This window comes from Mangifera indica, chromosome 3, assembly GCF_011075055.1.
Source record: "Mangifera indica cultivar Alphonso chromosome 3, CATAS_Mindica_2.1, whole genome shotgun sequence".
In the NCBI taxonomy this organism is placed as follows: domain Eukaryota; kingdom Viridiplantae; phylum Streptophyta; class Magnoliopsida; order Sapindales; family Anacardiaceae; genus Mangifera; species Mangifera indica.
In genome coordinates this window covers 3436365-3460907 of record NC_058139.1, presented here as the reverse complement: position 1 = coordinate 3460907, position 24543 = coordinate 3436365, and the positions used below count along the sequence as shown (strand labels likewise).

At 33.5% G+C, this 24543-nt stretch overlaps 4 protein-coding genes and 1 pseudogene across 8 annotated transcripts; 3 read left to right on the top strand and 2 right to left on the bottom strand.

The window, feature by feature from the left end:
- The first annotated feature begins 3012 nt into the window (after positions 1-3012).
- On the top strand, positions 3013-4930 carry LOC123211153 (adenine/guanine permease AZG2). The gene has a single exon (XM_044629695.1). It carries the CDS (start codon positions 3105-3107, stop codon positions 4737-4739), a length of 1635 nt encoding a protein of 544 aa, XP_044485630.1. The 5' UTR covers positions 3013-3104; the 3' UTR covers positions 4740-4930.
- A 2029-nt stretch (positions 4931-6959) lies between these two features.
- Positions 6960-10581, top strand: LOC123210528. 5 transcript variants are annotated; one of them, XM_044628933.1, is made up of 6 exons: positions 6960-7117; positions 7539-7719; positions 8109-9087; positions 9191-9340; positions 9708-9877; positions 10078-10581. In XM_044628933.1, exons 2-6 carry the CDS (start codon positions 7585-7587, stop codon positions 10324-10326), a joined length of 1683 nt encoding a protein of 560 aa, XP_044484868.1. In that variant the 5' UTR covers positions 6960-7117; positions 7539-7584; the 3' UTR covers positions 10327-10581. The 5 variants fall into 5 exon arrangements, with proteins under 5 accessions (XP_044484868.1, XP_044484869.1, XP_044484864.1 ...); XM_044628934.1 differs by having other exon boundaries at positions 7473-7719; positions 9708-9808; XM_044628929.1 differs by having other exon boundaries at positions 7473-7719.
- Positions 10582-11639: 1058 nt separating this feature from the next.
- On the top strand, positions 11640-13635 carry LOC123211294 (E3 ubiquitin-protein ligase AIRP2-like). Its single transcript, XM_044629916.1, has 5 exons — positions 11640-11849; positions 12430-12592; positions 12694-12760; positions 12916-13150; positions 13261-13635. Exons 1-5 carry the CDS (start codon positions 11767-11769, stop codon positions 13469-13471), a joined length of 759 nt encoding a protein of 252 aa, XP_044485851.1. The 5' UTR covers positions 11640-11766; the 3' UTR covers positions 13472-13635.
- A 553-nt stretch (positions 13636-14188) lies between these two features.
- Positions 14189-15698, bottom strand: LOC123211292 (GDSL esterase/lipase At3g48460). The gene is made up of 2 exons (XM_044629915.1): positions 14927-15698; positions 14189-14847 (listed from the first exon to the last, which is right to left on the bottom strand). The coding sequence occupies exons 1-2, from the start codon at positions 15545-15547 to the stop codon at positions 14341-14343; spliced, it is 1128 nt and encodes a 375-aa protein (XP_044485850.1). The 5' UTR covers positions 15548-15698; the 3' UTR covers positions 14189-14340.
- Positions 15699-16712: 1014 nt separating this feature from the next.
- LOC123211293 lies at positions 16713-21685 on the bottom strand (annotated as a pseudogene).
- Positions 21686-24543: the final 2858 nt, after the last annotated feature.

Genomic DNA, 24543 nt, shown 5'->3' with positions numbered 1-24543 from the left:
AATTCACTTCATGCCACAAATTCTACAATACAAGGAAATTTTGATGGATTCAAAATTAAAACAAGAAGCTCCTTACATAACCCCAAAATCATACCCAAGAAGAACAACCTAAAAACTTGTTCTCGTTAGGATAACACAACTTCCCAACCGTGGAGAATGGAAAAGGGGAAACTATAGTTCTTATTTCACAACCTAAATATATTTCATTTTGTCAAATAGAACTAAATATATCTCAAAGTAAAGCTCTTCTTCTCCAATGAATTTTTTTTTTAACTAACGAATCTTTTTTCTCTTTTTTCATCAATTCGTCATCTTCTCTAATGTTACTATTTATTATTCAAGTTTAAACTCAAACTCATTATTTTGAATTCAAATAGAGTTTGAACTGACTCTTTTGTCTAGGCTTGGCTCTGCCATTGAATCCAAAGTTTATCATATTTCCTAGTTTTGCCCCTCAATTAAGTTGCTAATCATAAGTTCCTGAATAATTTGTAATTGATGAGCTGTTGCTTCATTTCATTGACATCGTTATCCTAGTTCATGTTTATCTTATCCATGAGAATGAGATTATTCGATGGTCGTGCTCGTGGTCATATCATAAATTACTTGATGTAACATGACATAACCTAACATGCTTGCCATGAGTAATAAGATTACCAAATTCCTTCCCCATTAATTTCCCACTTAATCTATTCAAGAACCTGATACCCCATAAGCAAAAACGACAATCGCCACTGGTTTATTAATTTTTGGGATTCGGTTGTGATGAACGGATGATAATCCTACTAATGACTTCTCAGTGTTTCAATTCAAATTTCTCGAGCTAAAAAAAGGTGGCAGTTTATACTCTAAGAACTTATTCTTTTGAGAAAGTTGATGAAATAATTAAGCCTAATCATCTTCTTCCTACAAACAGTTTGATCAAGTATTCATGTCGTTTTGATGGAACATTCATTTGCATGAATGACTAAACGACACTTCAAAGATGGCGCCATTGAAGCATGCATCAAGTTCTTTTGTAAATTTCTATATCACTGTCTTCTCTTCTCGGTGCCTGGCTAACTGGGTTTCAGTTTCACCATAATCCTTTGGAATTTGCTTTCTAGTTAAGACCAGACAAACTAAATTTTATATAATAAAAAGCAGACACAAAAGAGTCAAATATGCCTTTCAAACCCAAAAAGGATACATTAAATTAATTAGTTTGATTCTTGACCTGAACATAAATGGGTAAAATGATGAAGATGAACACAAAATTCAGAACCTTAAAAGAAGAGAGCCATCTGGCTATCTTCTTTCTCACCTTATAGCTCTCTAAGTAATGCCAAAACCTGAAGCTAATATGGAACACGTTTTTCTTTCCCATGTGTTTTTATGCTTTCTACTTTTCCACTTCCATAAATTGTCTCTGAAAAGATGAACCCGCTGCACCTTCAAGTTTCAAAGTCCATAAAAAATAAAAATTCCTTCTGGTTCTTGTAAGAGTTTGATTCTCTCTTTCGCGCATGCTTCACTAAGATTTCTATAATATATGCAGATATTCATAAAAATAATCATCCAATTACCTTCAAACAAGATTTCCCACACAGATTTCTATAAATGTTTATCAGTTGTGGTATATGCTTAAAAGGTTTGCCATTTTTTATTTATCACAGAACCGCTGCCAGAATAGTCTGGTGGACACCTTATTTCAAAAAGCATCCGCATGCGCGACTCCATAGCTAGCTTAGCCACCTTCTGTTTATTTTATTAACCCAGTACTAATTAAAGAAACCAAACAATCCATTTCCAATTAAAGTTGAAGAAAAGCAATGGAATCTCACAAGTAACGAGGAAGAATGAAAAGCTTTTGAACATATCAAAATGCATGTGCCCATAATATATTTTTCTGGTAGGACAACCGAAGAGCCTGCGTATATGATTGATTTCTCAATTTTCATGTCATTATTTCTCTACACTATGTATTGATTTCTAATGATACAAATTGTGAATATCAAATGAAGAACACCAAGTATCAATATATTATAATTTAAAAAGAAAAACAAACATCGAGAACAGAAATAGTTAAAAGTTCAACACATTTGTAAAACTTTAATTTACCTAGTACAATAATTATGGATCTGAAACAAACATTGAGAGCAAAAATAGTTAAATGTTTAATACGTTTGTAAAACTTTGATTTACCTAATACAATAATTATAGATCTGATCATTATATTCTAGATTTATCTGGCTATTCAATATGCGCGAATTCCTGACTAAAAAGAAAGCTAAATGCTTACCAATACTCCACATTCAATATAATAGATGCTTATGAATAGGTAGTTGTACCTACGAAAATCATACGATTAGTCGTCAAAAGATTTTCATTTTGGAATTTTCGAGCTACTCCTGTATAAAAAATAATAATAATAATTCTCTAATGGATTAAAGCAGAAGCTAGTGGGTTTATATTATTCTTTTTTCTTTTTAATATATAGTTTCTCATCTTGGCATTTGATTAACATGAAAGTTTGCACGTAGATAATTTAAATACAAAAAATGGACCCTCAATATATCTGGCGAATCCAGTTTTCGATAATGAAGACAAGCCAAACCATATAAAATTAATACAAAGGCCCTGCATTACGCTAAGTGTTTCTTTATGATTAAAGGAACCCTAATAACTAATAAGATTAGTACATTTTTTAGATATTGTAAATATTTTTATCAGAAAACAGCATCAATTAAATTATGAAATTAGGTGATACCTTTTCTTTAGTTTAAAATGGAAGTATAATTTTAGGGCATGAAGATGATAGATGTTGACATGTGAGGACAACAAATAATAATAATTAATTAATTTTTGCCAAGCAGAATGCAGAAATCAAGCGTTAAAATGAGACAGTCAAATGGAATCTTATGTAGCATTAATTCCTGGGTTAATTATGTTTTAATATAGTTTAACAAATGTTACTATCATTAATTAATATGGTAAAGCCAGGTGATGAAGCGGCGCTTTTATATTGCATAACATGAAACACTAATGAATGCATCAGCTCTCTAGCTAGCTAAATCATCGTTTCTTCTGTAAAATCTATCAAGGTTTTGATTCTCGAGAGAGACATGGGGGGTGAGTTATGTTCAGGAATGGGAACCGGGTTATGCAGAAGAGTGGCAAGATCATGGACAGAGATGGAGAAAGGTCTTAACGATGCAGTTTCAAAGAGCATAGTGGGCAAGTACTTCAAGCTAGACGCTAGAAAAAGCTGCTTCACGAAGGAGCTACGTGCGGCTACTGCTACTTTTCTTACTATGGCTTATATCATCACTGTTAACGCCACCATCCTTGCTGACTCCGGTGGCACATGCTCCGTCGCCGACTGCTCAGCTCCGGTGAACCGAACAGCTACCCCAGACTGCATGTTCAAGCCTAACGCTGGCTATCAAAACTGCCTTACGAAAACGAAGAACGACCTTATTGTAGCCACAGTTTTGTCATCTATGATCGGGTCGATAGCCATGGGGATTTTAGCCAATCTGCCATTAGGCCTGGCTCCAGGGATGGGGGCCAATGCTTATTTAGCCTATAACTTAGTGGGGTTCCATGGCTCTGGACCTATCTCCTATCAGACTGCCATGGCTGTGGTGTTAGTTGAGGGCTGTGTGTTTCTTGCAATAGCCGCTTTTGGACTGCGCGCAAAACTTGCTAAGCTTATACCACAGTCAGTCCGGCTTGCTTCTGCAGCAGGGATCGGGCTGTTCATTGCTTTTGTTGGGTTGCAACTTCATCAGGGTCTGGGCCTCGTGGGGCCTGATTCATCCACATTGGTCACCATCACTGCTTGTGCTAGCACTGACCCGGTTACTGGTGCTTGCCAGGATGGAAAAATGAGGAGCCCAACATTTTGGCTCGGCCTAGTGGGGTTCTTAATCACCTGTTATGGCTTAATAAAGGACATTAAAGGTAGCATGATTTATGGTATCATCTTTGTAACATTAATTTCCTGGATTAGAGGCACAGCTGTGACCTGTTTCCCAGACACTCCAATGGGTGATGCAAATTACATGTACTTTCGGAAAGTGGTCGACTTTCACAAAATCCAATCCACAGCAGGAGCCATCAGTTTCAGCAACTTCAACAGAAGTGAAGTGTGGGTGGCTTTAGTTTCTCTGTTATATGTTGATGTGCTTGCCACCACAGGAACATTATACACCATGGCAGAAATAGGTGGATTTGTTGATGAAAAAGGAAACTTTGAAGGGGAGTACTTAGCATACATGGTTGATGCTAGCTCCACAATTATGGGGTCCGCATTAGGAGTTTCTCCAATTGCAACATATGTAGAATCATCAGCCGGAATAAGAGAAGGCGGCCGAACAGGATTAACGGCTGTGATTGTTGGGTTGTATTTCTTGTTATCACTATTTTTCACTCCTCTGCTAACCAATGTGCCTTCATGGGCCATTGGTCCGTCGCTGGTGATGGTGGGGGTGATGATGATGAAAGTGGTTAAGGATATAAACTGGGAAAACATGAAAGAGGCAGTGCCAGCTTTCATTACAATTCTTCTAATGCCCTTAACTTATTCCATTGCAAATGGGATAATAGGTGGGATTGGGCTCTGCATTGCTCTTAGTTTGTATGACTATGCTGTGAAATTGGTTAAGTGGTTTTTGAAATTGAGAAGACTGATGGTGAAGGAACATAATCAAGTCTCTGCAACCACGGGGGTAGATCCATGCGTTGAAATAATCTGAAACTTCGTTCTCAAAATGTGATTTAGAAACAGTTTATGTTTCAGATGGCGGCAATGAATCATGGATGCACACAGAACCAGCAACAGCTTCTGCATAGCTTAGCCGCGGATCAAAATTATTTATTGTATTTGTATTTTGATGCCAGTTTGTATCCTATTATTATTAGTGGTTATATCCAAGAACTTGTCTTATTTTTTTCTTTCTTTTTAGCTTGAGCAGACAATGACAACCAGAAAGCAGAGCTGCTCCCCAAATCATGCCAATCTCTCAATTCGATCTTGATCTGATATAAAAAAAACAATGTGACAAAAATAATTATAGACAGGCCATGGCACAATATGACCCGTGGGTACGATGGACTGTGTCAGATTTTAGTGGATGGTATATAAGCCCTGGCTTAGAGAAAACTGATGTTGGACACATAACTGATATGGAGATGAGTTTCTTGGTTAAATTTTGGTGGATTCCCAAAATTCCCATGACAAGGAATCTGAAGCATTTGGAATTGATGTTTGATATTAGTTTGGGGTTGGGCATTTCGACGTGAATTCTGGTAGAAAATTTTGTTTATGGCTATATATAAAAGTGAAGTGAAACTGCTAGAAAATTTGTTTGTTTTTAGATAAACGCCCTCGTCAACGACACTCGCACACGAGGAGAAAATTGCTTCTCCTACGTAGTCTGCCATCCCGTCGGTGTGGCAGTCTTGTCTGCTCCGGTCTTGTGAGACGGGCCGCTACGGTTCTTGGTAATAAGTGCTCACAGGCCTGAACAGTTCCAATAACAGATGATGGACCCAGACTACCCGGCCAGTTTATAATTAAAAAGGGCCCCAAGATTTGCTGACATAAATGCCCAACCTTTAATTTTGACAAATTAGTTAATATTAATTTTATAACCCAAAATATTAATTATTATTAAAAATATTTTTTATTAAATATTAAATAACAATTTTACCTTTATCTTTATATATTAGTTTTATATTTACTCAAATAATTTAAATAAATTTACATTATAAATTTATGATTATTAATTTTTATTATTAATCAAATATTATATAATATTTTACGGTAAATACGTTTTACTTTTATATTTTAAAATAACACAATGATTATTCTTTTTCTTGTACTACCGCATGCCAGCTGTAAAATTGCAAATCACCATTTTTATAAAATAGTTTTGGCCCCGCACGATTTATAGAGTAATACTTTTCTATTATAAATAATTTAAAATATGATATCTATTTTACGTATATAAATATGTATATATTTATACCATTATTATATAATTAACTGTTTTTATTTTTAATTTAAAATCACTTAGTTATATAATAATATATATAAATAAATATTATTATATAATATTAATCAAAGTGAAATAATTTATACGATATTAGTTATAACTCTAATAATTTTCGAACATACCCACAAAAATGGGTTTTACCAAAATTGTTAAAGCATATAAGAAGGTTTGATTATCATTGACTCAATTGAAATCATTTAAATAGCCTATTGAAAATCTTAACTCCAAATCTTCAAATTTTCATCAATTTTTTAATCAAATTCATCGTTAAATAAGTTATAATGTTAGTAGTAACTGATTTGTAGATTAATTTCTCACTCAAGCTTACAAAGATTGGTAAATGTTCATTGGATAATTAAGATTTAAAGAAGGTAAACAAGGAACGTAATACAAATAACAATGATGGTGAAAGAGAAATACAAGATGAGATTATGTCTTCTCAATGTAATGTTTCATTATCAAAAAGAATTTATACTTGCTTTTATGAGTAAAGACGTGAAAAAAGATTTTACGATTGAAGACAAAAAAAAAAAAAATCTTGAATGAAGAGAATTTTATACTTAAAAAGCCTTGTCTACTTTCAAATTGAAGTAACGAACCGTCTATAATTTAGGGTTTTGTTTATTTCTTTTTTTTGGTGATTATAATATTGAACAATCTAAGTGATAGTAATAGGGAGAAAAAAGGAAAGAAAAAATATGGTATTTTCGTAATTTTAATGAAATTAAGGGTTTATTAAACTTGTTTCATTACATTAACTAGGGATAATATTATGACTTAAATTAGTTACAAATAAATTCATTAATAGGAATGGGTGGGCAAATAGACTTTTCAAACCCTATGGGTTAATAGTAATTTTATCTTAGTTTGCTGTCGCCTAAAATAATAGAATTGAAGCCATTCTTTTCTGCTAATAGAAAGTTGGTGTGTCAGATTCAGGGCCTTGGTTTGGAAGCTGACGCCTGACGTATCCGAAACCAGCCGCAAAGGTAACGCTGCACGCAAAAGAGAAGCACACAGAATGTGTGTTTTGCTTTTGCCGTGAAAATACTGTTTGTAATTCACCATTGGCATTGGTAAGTTCGTATGATCTCTCTCTTCTCTGTTTATTTTCTTTTATATTTTTATTCAACATTTCTGGTTCTCGTCCTTTTCTGTGAAAAATTTTCTTTTCTTTTTTCCTTAATTGTAAATAGTCATTCAGGATAAAAGATCTTCTAGAGTGAAGTTTATGTCTAATGTAACTTGAAGTAACGCTGGAAAAAGCCTGAATCTTGTGTGTTTTACACGCACTTTTATCATTGATTTTACTGAAGTTTTCCTTTTTATGATGGTCGGTACTTCGTTTTTTAGAACTACTATAACCTCGGTAGGCAAGGGCTAGCTAATTATTTGATCTTGCTTCTCATATTAACTAAATCCCTAAAGCAGGTGGAGTTTTTTTCAGTGTCCATAATTTTGACCTGGCATCAGTCTCTTTCTGCCTTCATTACGCAGAAATTTGAGGTATTGCAGTAGGAAGAGCAATCACACAGTATTATAGATGGGCCGTAACGCTAAAGCTTGCGCAGAGTGCGCTCAGAAATGCCAACTCATTCACGGGAACAAGATAAGCTCATCACCTCCAGTTCCCTCTTTTTTCAAAGTCATGATAGGAGATCGGTATTCTGAAGTTCTGGTATGATTCATCATAATATTCTTTCCTGTTTAAGTTAGTTTATATGTTTCCAGCCGTTTCTTTTTTCCCCTTCTATATTGATGAGGTCTTTTAATTCAATGTTTCGTTTCTATTTGACAAGTAGCACTTGCTTTCATCAACTTTATTCTTTCTTTTGTACTGGTGATAATATAATATTTTGAAGAGTAATGTGCAGTTCGCTGTGCTAAGTGCCAATTTGACATTCCCCATTATTTATTTTCCGAGTGACATTATAATATTTTTGGTCAATTTAACTAATAACCCTATATGTTATTGGTAACAGTATGTCTCATTCTTTCGAGAGATCTTTTTTCTTTGTCTTGTTTAACAATGTACACATCTGTTTTAACTGTCCCATTTCTTCACAGTTCTTGCCTCCTGAATTTGGTCCTAAAGTTTCACGATTGATTGGTCAAAATGTCCTTCTTGAGGATTCAAGTGGGCAGAGATGGGAAGTAACAGTGTCCAATCTGAGTGGTTCTTTTGCCTTTCAACAAGGATGGAATGAATTTTCATTGCACCATGGTCTAGATTTTGGAGATTTTGTTGTATTCCATTACATCATAGGATCGCACTTTGTTGTAGAAATCTACACTAAAACTGGATGCGAGAAGTTAGATTTTCCTGACAGGAATCAGAGGAAAAGATCTAGGACTTCTAGGAATTATGCTTTCAGAGATGGTCATTGCTACCCAACCGACAAGGGTTCAATGAACAAACAGAGTTCTAGCTCCTCTGTTATTTTTGTGTCTGATGAACATATTAGTCAAAGCCAACGTGAGGAGAATGATTTGGAAAAGGCAATTACCAAATTTATTTCGGATGGTGACAACCGTAAAGAAAGGCCTCAACTTCAATTGAAAACAGAATACCTTGAAGAACCATATTACTTAATTAATAGAGATTTGAGAGACATACAAGGAGAAGATAGATGCCCCATATTTGACCTGTCGTGCTTTGAGATGTTGGGAAACAACTGTGGTGCTGATCAAGGCAGCAAAATCCCAAATGGAGATGAAAAACATCCTAGTTGTTCTGATGTATCATTCAAATCTAAAATTGAAGATGTCTTTGTTCAAAATGATGTAGTAGACAAAATAGTTGTGGACAGGGTTGTGGCTTCTGAAGCAACTGACTTTGATACGATGGAGAAAAATAATGATTTTCAAAAGATGGACAAAAAAGAAACTGTTTGTGAAAATTTTTCTTGCAACAGTAAGATATCTGAGCATCTCGTGTCTACAATTTTTGTTGAACCCAAAAAAAATGCAGGGAACAGCTCTCACCGTTCAAAGAGACTGTTCAAAAGATGTCGCATTGCTGAGGAAGGGAGCAAAGCACAATCCAGTTAGTTGCTCCTCTCTTCTCTTGCGTTATTTTGGAGTTCAATATGAGAACACTGTAAGTTTGGTATATTCACATTAATGTCTATGTAATAAATTTTTTGTAGAATCACAGTCGGAAATTGGTCAGATAATTGTATCCCAAAAGGATCATACTCCCCTCGGTAACAGTAATCAAAGTGGCAAATTGAATTTTGCTGGAAATTTCAAGGAGTCCAATATTCCATATTCCACCAGAAGTCAGAATTGGCAATCGGGTACGTGCGTCTTTATGGTTACTTGGTATTCCTGAATTCTCATTGATAGAGCTTCAGTTTTTTGAAAGCTTGAGTTTTGTTTTTCCAGATATTATAAAAGTCCTCCCTTTGATAAATTTTATGTTGTATCCGTATTCGACCAAATTGAAGCATACTTTGCTGAACAGGTGACAGAATGAATATTGTAGAAAAAAGAGTCAATATAGATGACTCCAGAATTCTCCACTGACGAAGAGAAAATTTAAGACAGACTGTTCTAATTTGCTCATTTAACATCATCTTGTTCATAGAGATCTTTTCCTCATATTTTATGTTCTGATTCTCTTGTGATCCGTCAAAATGTGTCATTGCATACATTGGAACGCAGGGAAGTTGTCACAGGTCGTCAAGGTGGATAATTGCCAGAGTTCTGATGCCATAGTAAAAGAAAATGCAATTCAACTGCTAAAAACAGAAACCTTGGATTTGGTACCTTTTTCTTCACCACTTGCAATGAGTGTCTCTTGTGAAGTAGCATCAGTCAATCAACCTTTTCTTGTATGTTCTTAACTAACAATCTAGAGTTTAACTAATATGAATATTCTCTTGTATTTCTACTTACTTATTTTCAAGTCAGTCCAAATTTTGTGTGTCAAACCATAAGGCATCTAAATCTTTTTTAATCCTTTTACAAGTTGAACATTACTTCTGTGACTTTCAACAATGTATCATTTCACCTCTATTTGATATTCATGCAGGAGTTGCCAACATGCTTGCCAACACCTTTAATGTCAAAAATTGAAAAGGAAGGGAAGGTGGTGGTTCTCCGGGATCCAGCCGCGAGATTGTGGCCAGTTCTCTACCAAGAAATATGTGAGTTTAATATTCTGTCTGGTGGCTGGGAAAATTTTTGTAGGGCAAATAATATTAAAGCTGGAGATGAGTGTGTTTTCAAACTTGAAAACTGGGATGAGGGCATATATGGGGTCAATATTTTCAGAAAGTAAAATGAGGATTCCTGTTTTCAAGTGGATGTTTTGAGTCACAGATCTGTTTTCCGTATAAGATATGAAAATTGTAAAATCAGTATGCTTGGGAGGCTACAGCACTGCACTGGTATATGCAAAATTGGATGGAAGGTCCCATTCTGTAATGTGTTATCAACTGGCGTTCAACATTTTCAGTTGTACTGTGATATGACTTATTGTAGAATTCTTACGGTTGATCAATAACAAACAATTAAAAGCATATTTTGTCAAAAATTAATATTAAAAATTTTAACATATATTTAAATTTTATATCTAATAGAATTTATCAAAAATAAATTATAGAAAAATAAATTATAGAAATATTAAAAGACAATATCAGATCTTTGTAAATGGTATATAATTGTATTTTTATATTATTATAATTACTCAAATTATTATTATTTTATTTAAATATTTTATTTTATTATTAAGTAGGAATTTTATTTGATTAGTTAAAATATAAACATGTTTTAAAGATTTTTTTCATATTATAATTATATGTTGTATTTTTATAGAAAGAACTTAAAATTTTTATATATTATGTAGATAATTATATCTTTGTATAATTATAATTATTTATATTATTTTTTATTTTTATTTAAATATTTTATTTTATTATTAAGTAGTAATAATTTGATTCGGTTAGTCATATTATTACTTGTTTCAAAAGTATTATTATGTAAATTTTTAAAGTATTTGTCAACAGGATAAAATATTATACTGTATGTTTTATTAATATTAGATTATAGAAATTTAGTAAAGAAATTAAAATAATAAAAACTTTTTGGAAGTAAAAATAATATATAATTTTGGGTTAATTTGGGTTGAATCAAATTAATTTGAATATTAAAAAATTAAGTTAGAATTAAAAAATGTTGATATTATTTTAATTTAGATGAAATTAGAGTTAAAATTTTTTAATACAAACTTTAAATTGATATAATATAAATACCATTGCGTAATTATTGGACAATTAAAAATAATAAACATATATTTTTAAACCATAACCCCGAAGCCCCGAACCTATAAAAACATTATTAATATTTGTTAAGAGGGTGGACCACCTACTCGTAACGGCTCAACTGGAGCCAATTGCCATTCAAAGAAGAACTCACTGGTCAAAGCAGAACTCATTTGATGACCAATTCATTCTTTTGTCCTCCTTTCAAGCGTTTAAGAGAGAATAGACTGTTTTACTCGAAACAATTCAATAGCATTTTCAACCCTCTTTGGTCTTGTTATGTTTTGTTCAACAAACAAGAAAAAACTCTCTCTTTTGTTTCATATAAAAAGATTACCTGTTTTGATTTATTGGCTGTGGAGTTGCATCTGTTCTCTCTTTTCTTTTTCTTTCTTTCTTTTCAATTCAACTATATTGGCATAAAAAACTTTTTGGAGTTGCATTTTCAAGTTTAGGAAATGACTCTTGGTGCTAGGTCCTCTTATAACTATGATGACTCCTTTAAGTTTCTTGAGGCTGACATTCAATATGCCAATGCGTTGTGAGTCTCTCCTAATGCCTTGCATTTCTATATTCTTGCTGTTTAGTTTTTTTTTTTTTAATGCTTAACTTTGATTGAAGTCTTCATCTTTGAAAACAAATTAACGCTGGTTATGAATTATTATGTTTTTTTTTTTTTCAGCTTTTACTCTGAACTCTGAAGAACCCGTAAAGTACTTTAGTTTTCACTTTAAAGTTTAAGATGAATTAACCCTCTTTCTTCTAAAAAAAAACTGATGAATGATCAGGAATTCGTGAATTCCAGAATGCTTTTTGAGAAAGTGATATGGGTCGTGTAAATTTTCAAATTAAAGGATTTGGGTTTTTATATCATTAGTTCAGAGACATTTTGCACTATCATCCTAGGAACCAAGCTGTTTTTAACCTGTTATCATCACTGTCAATCAACATTTTCTTCGAGTTGCACATTCAATATTGTTTTCGATTTTTTTTTTTTAATTATCATTAGTCAGCATATCTGAACCATTTCTTGCAATGTTGGCATTGTTCGGCTGTAACCTGTTCAACTCTTTCATTATTTTTATACAAAAGTTTGCACTGAAATTAATTTATGATTTCAGGGCAGCTTCCATTCCAAGAGGTAAGGGCGGTTCTTGTCTTCAGATGAAACTGGTGAATAATCACTTTGCATCTATTTTCTTGTTTCTGCTCCAATGGATAGACTGCTCATGTACATGCTTACTCTCAAGTTACTTGAACCTTTTCCACATTGTTGTTTATAAGGTAGGATTCCTACTTTGCCCGGCTCAGTTTTGTTATTACCTTGTTCATTTCAATTTGAATTAATTCAAACGTATTGAAAATTGGAATACTTTTCTGGTTAGGTATGCCCAGATGAGAGGCCAAATATCTCTTCGATAGGAAGAAAAGCTTCCATTAGAGAATTTTACAGTATGTAAACCATCTCCTAATTTGTCTTTCTTTTACTAACAATTATATCAACTCTGACTTACTGCAATGGATTGAACAATACTCTAAAATGTTGTTTGGATATAGTTCCTGCACTTGAATTCAGCATGTTTTGTTGTAACTGAGGTAAATTGCAGGTGTTATATTACCATTTCTTCAGCATTTGTGTAGTGATTCATCTAAGCTGGATATAACTCAAGAAGAAGGCCATGGTCCTGAGATGGTTTCCAGGAAGACATTGGAAGATAAAAGGGAACTTTCAGATATGAACTCGGAGAGAGAAGATGAATGTGGAATCTGCTTAGATCCCTGCACCAAAGTGGTTTTGCCAAGCTGCTGTCATGAGATGTGTAGCAACTGTTATCATGACTGGTAAGTAAGACCTCATTTCTTCATATTGAACTTCTGGCACGGTTGCTTTTAATATGAAACAGAGGTCAAGAAAACTTCATCCTTGTCTAATTCCTCTGTATTTGTTGCAGGAACACAAGATCGGAATCTTGCCCATTTTGCAGGGGAAGTCTTAAGAGAGTGGATTCCGGGGATTTATGGGTTCTCACATGCAATAATGATGTGATCGATACTCAAACTGTTTTTAAGGAGGATCTCCTGCGCTTCTATCTCTATATTAATAACCTTCCAAAGGATATGCCAGATGCTCTCTTTTTCATGGATTATGAGTATTTAATCTGATCTTAATAACAGCATGAATGATGTGTAGAGACCATAAGATTTATGCCCAGGTGAGGATTCTTAATGGAAATTTCATCTCCACTTGAAATTGTATAAAAATATTGTATATCTCCTAATTGTAAGAGAATCAATAAGAAATAATACAGTGAGTCAATATTTCAGAATGACATTATCTTTTAAAACTGCTCTAAAGATTTAAGCGACTTCCATGATTATACATGCCCAAAACTTGGATTGAACGTAAAGATGACAATTTGGTTTGTAATAACAGATTTTTGACCCGCCTCTCTTTAACGGGAAGAGAATTCCTTGATAAAGACAGAGACAAAGATAAAGAATAAAAATAAATATATCTTTAACCCATCTCCTCTCTTATTTTCTCGATATATTTTTTAAACCTTTATATATTGATTTCCTGTAAAAATTTTGAATTATTAAAATATACCTTCACACTAACAAATATTTTAGTATTTTTCTAATAGCATAGAGATAGGAAAGTGTAGGAAATTTTTTCCATGTGGAGGGAAAAGGGACAGGGAGAAAACTTTTCCTTAGAAAGGGGACGTGGATTCCTCATTATCCCTGTATTAGGGGTAAGGCAGGGAAGGAGAAAGGTTTTACCTAGAGGGACGGGATAGATGCTAAGGTATTCAGCCTGCACCCACCTCAGACCATCTGTAGTTGGTTGTACCCACAATATAAGCAAAGCACAATGAATTAGATACTGAACAAGGTTTTAAAATGGAATATATCTGAGTTACATTTCTTCCCATATATTGTCAGCCAGTAGCTCAAGTTCAACTGTGAATCTGACAGAGACAAGACAGCACAAATATTGCTTAAGCTTTTTTAATGGCAATAGAAAAGGTTCATCCCTGGCGATGTTTTTTGCTCAGTAAATAGTTGAACGGAGGGTGACTGAATGTTCCATTGAGAAACATGTCACTCATCACCTTATACATAGCCTCAGTGAGGTGAACTCCGTCCCAATTAACATACTGACAAGGGTTTCGGCAAGCAGTTGCAGAAGGTGTTCCACAAGTAGCAAACGGATCAAAGTTGTAAGGGGGTTCACCTGATCCACAGCATGCCTTGAAAGGCTCCTTGAAGCCATACTTCTTTGGACTTTTCATGACGGTGTGGAAGGCATTCCAGTAATCAGCATACACGATGACAGCCTGCGGAAACTGCTTGCGGAGCTTCTGCAAATTAGCCTGGAGAACAACGTTATGTGTAAAACTTTGGTTGTTCACAGTCTTTACACATCCTATATCGTCTCTATCATCTTGAGGGGATAAATACATGGCCAGTGGCAAGCATCCTGTCGTCGGCAGTGATTGAACAACAACATACTTAGCACCCTTCTCCAGCAATGCCTGGATATTAATTTGTAAGTGCGCTTTTGGTCTCTGTGCATAAACTAAAACAGTATATTAGAAGTAAATAATTATTTACCTGCAGGAACTTAGTGAAGCTAGGCATGGCTAGTTTGCGAATGGTGTCACCAGATATAGAAGATCCAATGGTATATGCATAATCATTGACTCCAATTTCACCAACCCAGAACAAAGCATCATCAAGAGCTGCGTTGCATTCAGGCCCTGACGGATTCGACTTTTTACACCCTTTACTCTCCAAGAATTTGTTGAACCAACGGAGCTGAGTTTGGATAGACTGAGGAGTAATGTCAAGACTGAGGTTGTTCTTCACAAAGAAGGAATGCAGTATAGCAGTGGCACCACCTACAGCAAAGTTAACACCATGGGTTGCATTTTTTTTGGTGTGAAGGTAAGGAGGCAACAATGGTAAGGACAGTGATTGAGCTACAAAGTCGATGACTAGCCGTCCATCGGAGTATCGGTTGGTGGGTCGGTGAAAGTAGGTGATGCCGTATGGAGGATTGGAGACATGGCCGAAACCGCTGGGTCCAGCTGCTGTGTGGGTGTTGCCTGTGTCGGTGAATGAGTCACCGAAAGCATAGATTTTATTGAAGGGGGGTGGATTCAATGCGTTAGGAAGAGCAGCAGAGGCAGAAAAGAAACAAGAAAGGACTATAAACATGGCGATGAAGGCCATTGTCCCTGTGCTCAAAAGCTCGAAGTCAAGCTATTCTATACTCTCTGAATGCCCTTTGTGGGGCTTTTATATATATCATCTTTGAATGGAAGAAGAGGATGTGAGCGTCCAGAGATAAATTGCATTTACTGCCGCTTGAAATTCATGAACCATAAAGAAGCTTTCAGTGGTGATATGAATTATTGAGGCCTTAAATAAGCAAGTCCCACACCAGCTGCTTCCCCGGTTATTTGTGGCAAAAATTTATTACGTTTGCACGGAAATCAAACAAAACTGCGTCTTGTAAACTTTCACCAACCTGTATAATGACATATATTTGCTGTCGCAAGTACCATGCACGATTTGGATTCGCATTGGCTTGAAGTCGGTGCTACTTCATTTAGTTTCTCTTGACATTTGTCTCTAGCATTCGAATTCTCAACCACTCGCCATTATTGTGTCATTTAAGACTGAACGGCTTGAAAATAACTTACAATTTAGAATTCAATTTGATCAATATACTGTGTTTTAATGAATGAAAGGGAAAGTTTTAGACAAGAATACACCAGGATTTTAAGGCTACCGTATTCAATCATACCAAATAGATAAAACAACTTCTAATCCAATCCTAAAATCATTAGAATAAATAAACCAAAAGTGTGATTTTGAATTGTCATTCGAGGCTTACCCATATATTCATTTTCATTTTCCAGTAATTGGATGGTTAGGCTATTTAAGGCAGAACTGCCACCAGTTGGCATTTCTTCTACGTCCAACCCAAAAAAGGCTATTGCCTTTTGCATGGTTATATTTTTTACAGCATCTTTTCAAGGATTCAATCAACGAAAAGGGAACGCCAACATATCTACATTACTCAACTACCACCCACTAGTAAAAATTTCTCCAAAACACAGAAGTGATGACTTTTTTATGAGAATACAAACTGGAGAAAAGACATGGCATTTAATCAAGAATTATGATAGAGCTTTATACACCGACAGGCTTAACTATTGCAGGCATTACTACTGATCCCTCATGTTTGGTAAGAGGGAACCGTATGAAATTGCTACATTGGGAGCAATTTCAACTTTCTTATACCAACCAAGTCTGCAGGTGACACGGTTGATGGCATTTTCACAAGCATGAGATACAGATTCAGGCAGTAAGTATAAGATGACATAAACCATGGAGTTCAAAAGTTCATATTTCATCACTATGTTGGCCTTGGTATGTAAATCTGGGCATTTAGCATAAAGTACATGATCTAATGGTCAACCAATAACTAATGAAATAGATTCAGATAAACTTTGACAGGGCATTGTCTAAATGTACAAGCTGTGTGCCTGGATACAGAGTCTAAAATATGAGTAAATACTAAATATAATAATGCACCCTAATAGGGAGATAACTAACCTTGACAACAAATTCTGCATTCTGTGAATACAGAATTAACCAACTCTCCATCACCTGATTGATTCCTTGACTCAGAGAAGAGTCTCACAGTTTGATAGATTGAAGATGGTTCAGCCATTGCACCATTTCCATAATCCCCGCAAGCCAGCCTTTTTGCGACTGGTGGGATGAGAGATATACCAAGCTCATCAATTGACATAAGGTGTCGCTCAGTGAAAGGATTGGTCCAAATGAAAGTGTTCATGGCAGGTGCAACAAACAGTGGTTTGTCATAGTCCCATGCTCGTACAACACATGTTACCAAATTGTCACACAATCCTCCGGCAATCTGCAATATGCACAAAATAGAAAACAAAAACTACAATGTAAAGAGAACACAACACATAAGACCATCAAAAGAAGGCACTACCAGAAGGTGTACAGGACAGTGACCTTAAATCACACTAACTGACCCAAAAAGGCAAACATGCTCATATATGACACCAGTTTATTGCTCAGAAAAAGTACAGTGCTTCTAGATTTCACTTTGTTTCTTAAAAATAAGAAATCTACACAAGATTCATTGCTTGAAATTTGAAAAAACATTGTAAAATTTTTCAATTATAAATTTTAGTTCACTATGCCAACTTAATGATTGCATAAAATCTAGTAATCAAGATGCATTCTCCATAATATATTGATAAGCTCTCTGAGTCTCAAAAGAGCATAAAAGAACACAGAAATCAGTGCCTAGTATAAAGGCATTCAGTTTGACCAAAATTATCTACACTGGATATTAACCCATATGATTATTCACAAGTCTGATCTTTGTCCTATACAGTTCTTTAGTTTTATCGTCTTTACTCATTTACAAGATTAGCAAATAATAAGAAACCAATGGCATCTTATGATGCTAAAAGACATCCAAAAATTTTGATCTAGATGGACCAAATACAACCAAACAAAATAGTGAATTTGTTACCAAAAGCCAAGAGACAGATCATAGAGAAGAAATTCTATTTCATCACATATTTACATGAGAATGAGCTTCTTCTTTTAGGGAAGGAGAGCTCTAATTTAGGAAACAGAATGACTACAATAACTCCTGGAATATAACACAATAGTTATTCACTATATTTTTACCAAATATCCTAGCTAGTAAATTGAAAACAGTAACTCTGAAAATTTAGGAAACTGAGATTGGGAAAATCAGGAAACCAATCCAGATTTTCCTCTTTTCCACGGTTACTCATTATTTTGTCAGAACTATTCCAGAAAAATCTGTGTTTAATGATGTTTCCCTCCAACAAATTCTTTTCCTCTCTCTGATTCTGTCAATTGCGATACGATCTCCTAACTCATGTTATTGTTAAAACATAATACATAATTCTTTTTAGTTTTAAAAAAAAACCCAAGATGCCAAAAGAATTACCTTGCCAAGTGTGTTTGCTGACAATGAAGCAATAACCAGAATATCAGCCCATTGGCAGAGCTCAATATGTAGTACACTATCACCTATTTTGTTCCAACTTGACTATTCATCCTCATCAGTGTAGAGGATCACATCCTTAGGAAGTGATGCTCTATCAATGAAATGAAGAGAGGACTTTGTTGCCACTGCTCTTACTTCTGCCCACTCTGAAAAACAATGGCAAAGATTCACAAACTTTATGGCAGCTACACTTCCAGTTGCAGCAAGTAAAATATGGGGTTTCCTTGGGGCAGCATTCATTTGAATCGACCCCCTCTCTGCACTCATAGGTTCTGAGTATGCCACAACCTTGAGTCACACAAGAACAAAAATTATGGCAATCCATACCTTTACTGTTAATTAGAAAGCATATATTTTCTTTGTTCTTAGAACTTGTTTTATTGTAAATAAAAAAAAAAATCTATAAACTATGAAAAGAATTCCCAAAATAGCTAGTAACAATTTTCTTTTAAAAAAAAAAAATTCTAGGTGATGTGCAACACAGTTCAGCTGGTATTTAATGGATGTAACCTAAAAGAACAAAGCATTCTATTTGGCATACAATAATCTAAATGCAATAACTTATGAAAGAATATATTAGAAGCCAGTGATAACAAACGCAAATAACGTCTATGAGATACATTTTAGTTGTTGATATAATATATTCCCAAAAACCTCATTCCAGATAGACAGCAAACAAGAAAAGAATGCCCAAGATATTCAGTAAAATTTTTCTTTAAGGAAAAAAAAAATCTATATCATTCATACCACTGTTCAGTTGATACATGGTGAAAGTAAACCAAAAAAGTAATGCAGTCAATTTGGCATAAGATAATATGTCCACGGCAGATTATAAACAAACATCAGAAATCAGTGAAAACAATGAAAATAATATCTACTAGACACAATTAAGTCATCCATATCAGATATTACAGAATGACACATTCTGGGTATCAACAGATAAGTAGCTCCTCCATAATCTGTCTTCCAACCCCAGAAGGATCTGCATCTTTGCTAAGAGCCTCCAAAACCTCAACCAAGACCCTCAATGTAGCAATCACCCTTTTCATTTTTGTTCCACTGGAGGAAAAACCACTTAATGGTGAATATATAGATGTGTATCATTCCAAAATGCAGGGTACAAAAGTGTGAAGACTGGGTCCCAGCTAAACATTCTAAATACTTATACGTTTATTTTGATACAAGGATATCAAATCAAACCCTCCCATTTTCATTCGATTCCATAGCTTGAGCTCTAAGATCTACCGATATATAATCAAGATTCAAGCACCTAATGCTAGTACAAGATGACCTCAAAAACACCATATGTCAAATAAAAGTACTTGTGGCCTTAGTTTCAAAAGGCATAACCAAGTTCCATTGTAGAGGGGAAAGTGAGAAACCCACTCCTAGTTACATAATAGAATGACGCCAAACCTATGGCCTGGCAGGATTGAAAAACTAAACCAAAAGGAAATTAACAGAGCTGCATAAGTTGGACATACCCTCCCATGTTTGTAGAAAAAATTCTAGACTCCCGCAAATTTTGTTCTTGCCTTCTGATATCATCCACTCTATGTTGTCTCTTATATTTTTGATAAAAGTTCCAAAGCCGTTCAATATCATGATTATGATCTATTTGATGAATATCCTTTTTGGCAAATTTTTGCTGCAGCCAATAGACAAATCCTAATAAGCAAACATGGTATAATGAAAACAATGCATCAGAATATATACTGCACACAAGTAAGATTCAAAATGACAAAACCATAAAGTTCCATTTCAATCAGTACGATACAGCAAAATTATGTAATACCATAATCATATATATCACACCAGTCTTGAACAGAAGAACACCTCCACCACCTCCACCGTCACTGTTTGGGTCCAAGTTTTGAGCCATATAATATGCCTGTTCACACACTAAGATTGCCACAAATAGATCCGCATTTTCCATGTTTCATACACTTCATGCTGATTTTAATGATTCAAAGAACTAGATATATAGTCCACTATTCCGAATTAATGAAGTTATTACATTGCACGAACATGTTCTCACTCCCAAGATTAATTATGATTACTTTTACAAACAAACTGATTACGAATTAAATTAGAAGGTTCAAGGAATGAATACATACTATTATCAACATGTCCATGTATGCATGTATCAAGCACAATAGCACACAAAAAAAAAACTTTAAAAGATTAAACTAAGATGTCTACGTCTACATCTAGCTTGAATAAATCAAACTGTTCTTAATCTATCATCAAATTCAAATGTGATATGCAATATTAGTTCAAACTTCAAACATTAGCTGAATTGAATTTAAACTGTCCTATATCCTGCACCAACCTGGCCAAGCATTTTTCCTAAATTATGTCTCACACTCACACTCCTATATTGATATCCAATTTTGGTCCAGCTAGACACATGAGTGCACATCGCATCTCAAACCATTTCTTGCTACCACCGTCCAAGTCATTCTTAAACATGAAGTACAACATGATATAAGCTTCAAGTCAGTCAGTCAGTACAGATCAACAATAACATCAATCCAAGAGCATCACTGACGTTATTTTCTTGCCAAATACCAAGTCATTATGGAATTTTCACTAGATACTAATTCAAATAATCAGTCATTAACTCTGCATTTCATAACTCAACTAGCTAATAGCGGCTCCAAAGGCAACAAGGGCACCAATGCATCTTTATAACCTATCAACTAATCTACTCAGCATGCACTTACAAACAAAAACAGATTTCACAAATCTCACCAATTATTTTCACATTTCGGGAAAAAAAAATCAAACCTAAGGATACGTGCATATTCTGGCAACGTTTGGATCATCATCTTGAATCTCATCTGCGGCCTGTAAGATTGCCTCGATGTTGGAGGAGGGACCAAGAGATGGAGGGATTGCATCATCGATCCCGCTTCCAATTCGCTCAGGTCCTTGACCAGAATTTCTCAGTTGCTCTCTACTCAAGGTGGCTCTCACCAGTCTCTCCCAATTCATGCAAGCCCTCTGCATCGCATCCAAGGGTTTTAGAAACCTAGTTATGTAAAAGAACCGTCACTCACCTATGTAAAAGAAAATTTTCCTAACATTTTAGATGGAAACAGTAAAGTTCATATTTCCGTAGGGTCTCATTCGGGAGCTCTATATTTATGCAACTTTATATTTGATTAATTAATAATTACAATAATATTTTTTTAAGAACCTTTTGAACCAATTCATGGAAAGCAAACCATCTTAAAGTTATTTACTCAACAAAAATATTCTACTTTCTGTATCGAAATTTATAAAGCAGACGAATCAACTGAGCTTTTGCTCATTCACTTTTGTGGCACTCACTCATCGTTAAAAGGAATCTAAACTTATCTATTTAGGCCACATGATTGTTTGCCACACAATCTTTGGTGAAACAACATTTTAACCCTTCAAATTTGAAAAATTCCTTTTTCACCATTATACATCAAAGTTTTATAAAAATTTTAAATGTCAACAATCATTTTTTGTCATTTTTTTATAAATATAATTAGGCTAATGTGTTATTTATATTACAAACAAATTATATTTTAATTATAACTGTTTTGTATTTTCTACCCTTTTTTTCATTTTTCTTCTATTTATTGATTCTTGATAGTCAAAAAGACATACATAGAGAGTCGGATAAATTGACGATGAAATCAAAAAAGAGGAAACACTAGATGACAACAAAAAAAACTAGCTTTGAAAATGGCATAAGAGAAAGGTGAGCATGGTTAAGATCAAAGCTGTGATAAGATGTCAATTGAAGGAGAAGGTAACAAGAGTGTGTGTTTTGTGAAAGTGAAAGGAATGTTAGGAATAAAATTTATTTATAACTTGAAAAATATAGAAAAGGCATATATTAATAGTGGCAACAAGAGAAAAGTGGCAGGGTAAATGGCAAGTTGTAAGAGAGATTCTTAGAACCGGAAAAGAATTTGATAAATAAGATTAAGACGATAAGGTTGAGATATAAGAGTAGGGTTAAGATAATAATAAAGTTGTAAAATAACATTTTATAAAAATTATAAAAACAATAATTTTATAAATTTATAAGAGATTTGTAATTTAATTATAAATTTTCCAAAATTTATTATAATAATGAAAAAGACAAACGGTTATTAACCTTTATTAAAGATAAATGATATTTTTGTTATTTTACAAATTTTATATAAAAAAACTTAATAAATTTTATTAACAAATTTAACAAATGTGTGAGGAAATAAATTTTTTAAATTTAAAAGATGAAAATGTCATTTTATCAAAGTTCAGGTGAGTACTAAACATTTGACATTTTTCTTATTCAATTCAAGTCAAATGAATAATTTCCACCCATGCTTCGATGAAACAACTATCATTTGAGTTTGAAAAAGTTATTTTTTCACCCATTTTATTCTAAGAGTAAAAAGTATTTATATTATTTTGTTCAAATATAATAATTGAGTTAATATCAATTACACCTCAAGAATATAAACAAATTATACTTTAATTGTAATTATTGTTTTATTCCCTTTTCTCTTATTTTCATTCTACCTTATATAAATATAGAAATTAATTATTGTAGATAACATTTATTTATATCGGTGTCAAAAATAACATCAATGGTTACTTATTATAAGTGTGTATAGTCAAAATTATCAAATCTCATAATAGTATACATTATATATATTAATATAAATTCACATGATTAAACAGTTTGACAAGATTCGAAAAGTGGTTAATCCCGACAAAATTGCTTTATATGTTAAATTAATATGTCATTAATAATTTTATTCATCAATTTTTTAGGGGGGCATCCTTTCAAATTTGCTTTAGCTTGTATTTCAAGTAATAAATGGTAACCTCGTTACAATTTTGGTAAAAAATTAATTTCTATTTTGTAACAACTTCATCATTATTTATTAATTGTTATGATAAAAATAACTTTATTTTCATCAAAAATAACGAGTGATATAAACTATATTAATAAAATAACAATTTAAACAAATTTGAATGAATTATTTTATAATTTAACAACATAAAAAAAAAATAAATCATTAATTTATAAAAAATTTTAGAATATACACAAAACGAATAATTTAACGTTAATTTAACAAAAAAAGTACTAATTTACACCCAATAATCTTTTATAATTATTAACTAAACACAATAATTATTTTATAAAATATTTTAATAATTTGTAAATAGTAATAAATTTTCATGCAATTTTTTATTTTATTAATAAAATATATTACCTGAACAAAATATATTTTTAGATGAATATACATATGTATAAAAAAAAACAAAAGATGTATCCAAACCTTAGTCTTATTCAACTATATTCAAAGATAAATAAAGAAATGGCCAAAGGACTATTTCCCACCTAAAATATGTGGTTTTCCCAAGTTTCCTCTTATTAACTTTGAAAATCTCATTTACCCACCTATGAGCTATTAAAATTAACGAAATCCTAACTTCTAAAAAATTTATCTCATTTTCCCCCTAAATTTTTAAAAACTAACAAATTTCTCCCAACCCAAGTTTTAAAAAAATAACATTTTCCCCTTAGGGTTTTCAACTTTTCAGAGTTAATTTTTCGGTGTTGTTTCTTTCTCTTCGATGACCTCTAAGCGACGCTTCTTCCTCTCCGGCGTGACCTCCTTCTGACGGTTGTTTTGGGCATGGTCGTTGACGAAGATGATCGTGCTTCGTTGAGACAAAGACGAGATCTCCGTCAACAAGGAGTCATCAACGTCGACGAAGACCTTGTCTTCATCTCAATGAAGCATGGTTATCTTCATCGATGACCGTGTCTAGGACAACTGTTGGAAAGAGGCTACACTGGAGAGGAAGAACGTCGCTTGGAGATCGCCAGAGAGGAAAAAAACGACACCAAAAAACTAACTTCAAAAAATTGAAAACCTTAAGGGTGACAATGTTGTTTTTTAAAATTTGAGTTTAGGGAAATTGTTAGTTTTTAGGGTTTTGAGAGAAAATAAAATAAAATTTAAATTTATTTTTAATAATATAGATAAAATAATGATTTTATCCTTAAAACTGTTAATTTTAACTAGTTACAGATGAATAAATGAGATTTTAAAATTAATAGGAGAAAACTCGAGAAAACAACCTATCTTGGGTG

Coding starts and splice junctions, on each gene's coding strand:
- LOC123211294 (XM_044629916.1), top strand. CDS start 11,767: ATGACTCTTGGTGCTAGGTCCTCTTATAACTATGATGACTCCTTTAAG. Junction 11,850..12,429: donor ATTCAATATGCCAATGCGTT/GTGAGTCTCTCC, acceptor TTATGATTTCAG/GGCAGCTTCCATTCCAAGAG. Junction 12,593..12,693: donor TCCACATTGTTGTTTATAAG/GTAGGATTCCTA, acceptor TTTTCTGGTTAG/GTATGCCCAGATGAGAGGCC.
- LOC123211153 (XM_044629695.1), top strand. CDS start 3,105: ATGGGGGGTGAGTTATGTTCAGGAATGGGAACCGGGTTATGCAGAAGA.
- LOC123211292 (XM_044629915.1), bottom strand. CDS start 15,547: ATGGCCTTCATCGCCATGTTTATAGTCCTTTCTTGTTTCTTTTCTGCC. Junction 14,848..14,926: donor GCTTCACTAAGTTCCTGCAG/GTAAATAATTAT, acceptor ATTAATATCCAG/GCATTGCTGGAGAAGGGTGC.
- LOC123210528 (XM_044628933.1), top strand. CDS start 7,585: ATGGGCCGTAACGCTAAAGCTTGCGCAGAGTGCGCTCAGAAATGCCAA. Junction 7,720..8,108: donor ATCGGTATTCTGAAGTTCTG/GTATGATTCATC, acceptor ATTTCTTCACAG/TTCTTGCCTCCTGAATTTGG. Junction 9,878..10,077: donor CAGTCAATCAACCTTTTCTT/GTATGTTCTTAA, acceptor ATATTCATGCAG/GAGTTGCCAACATGCTTGCC.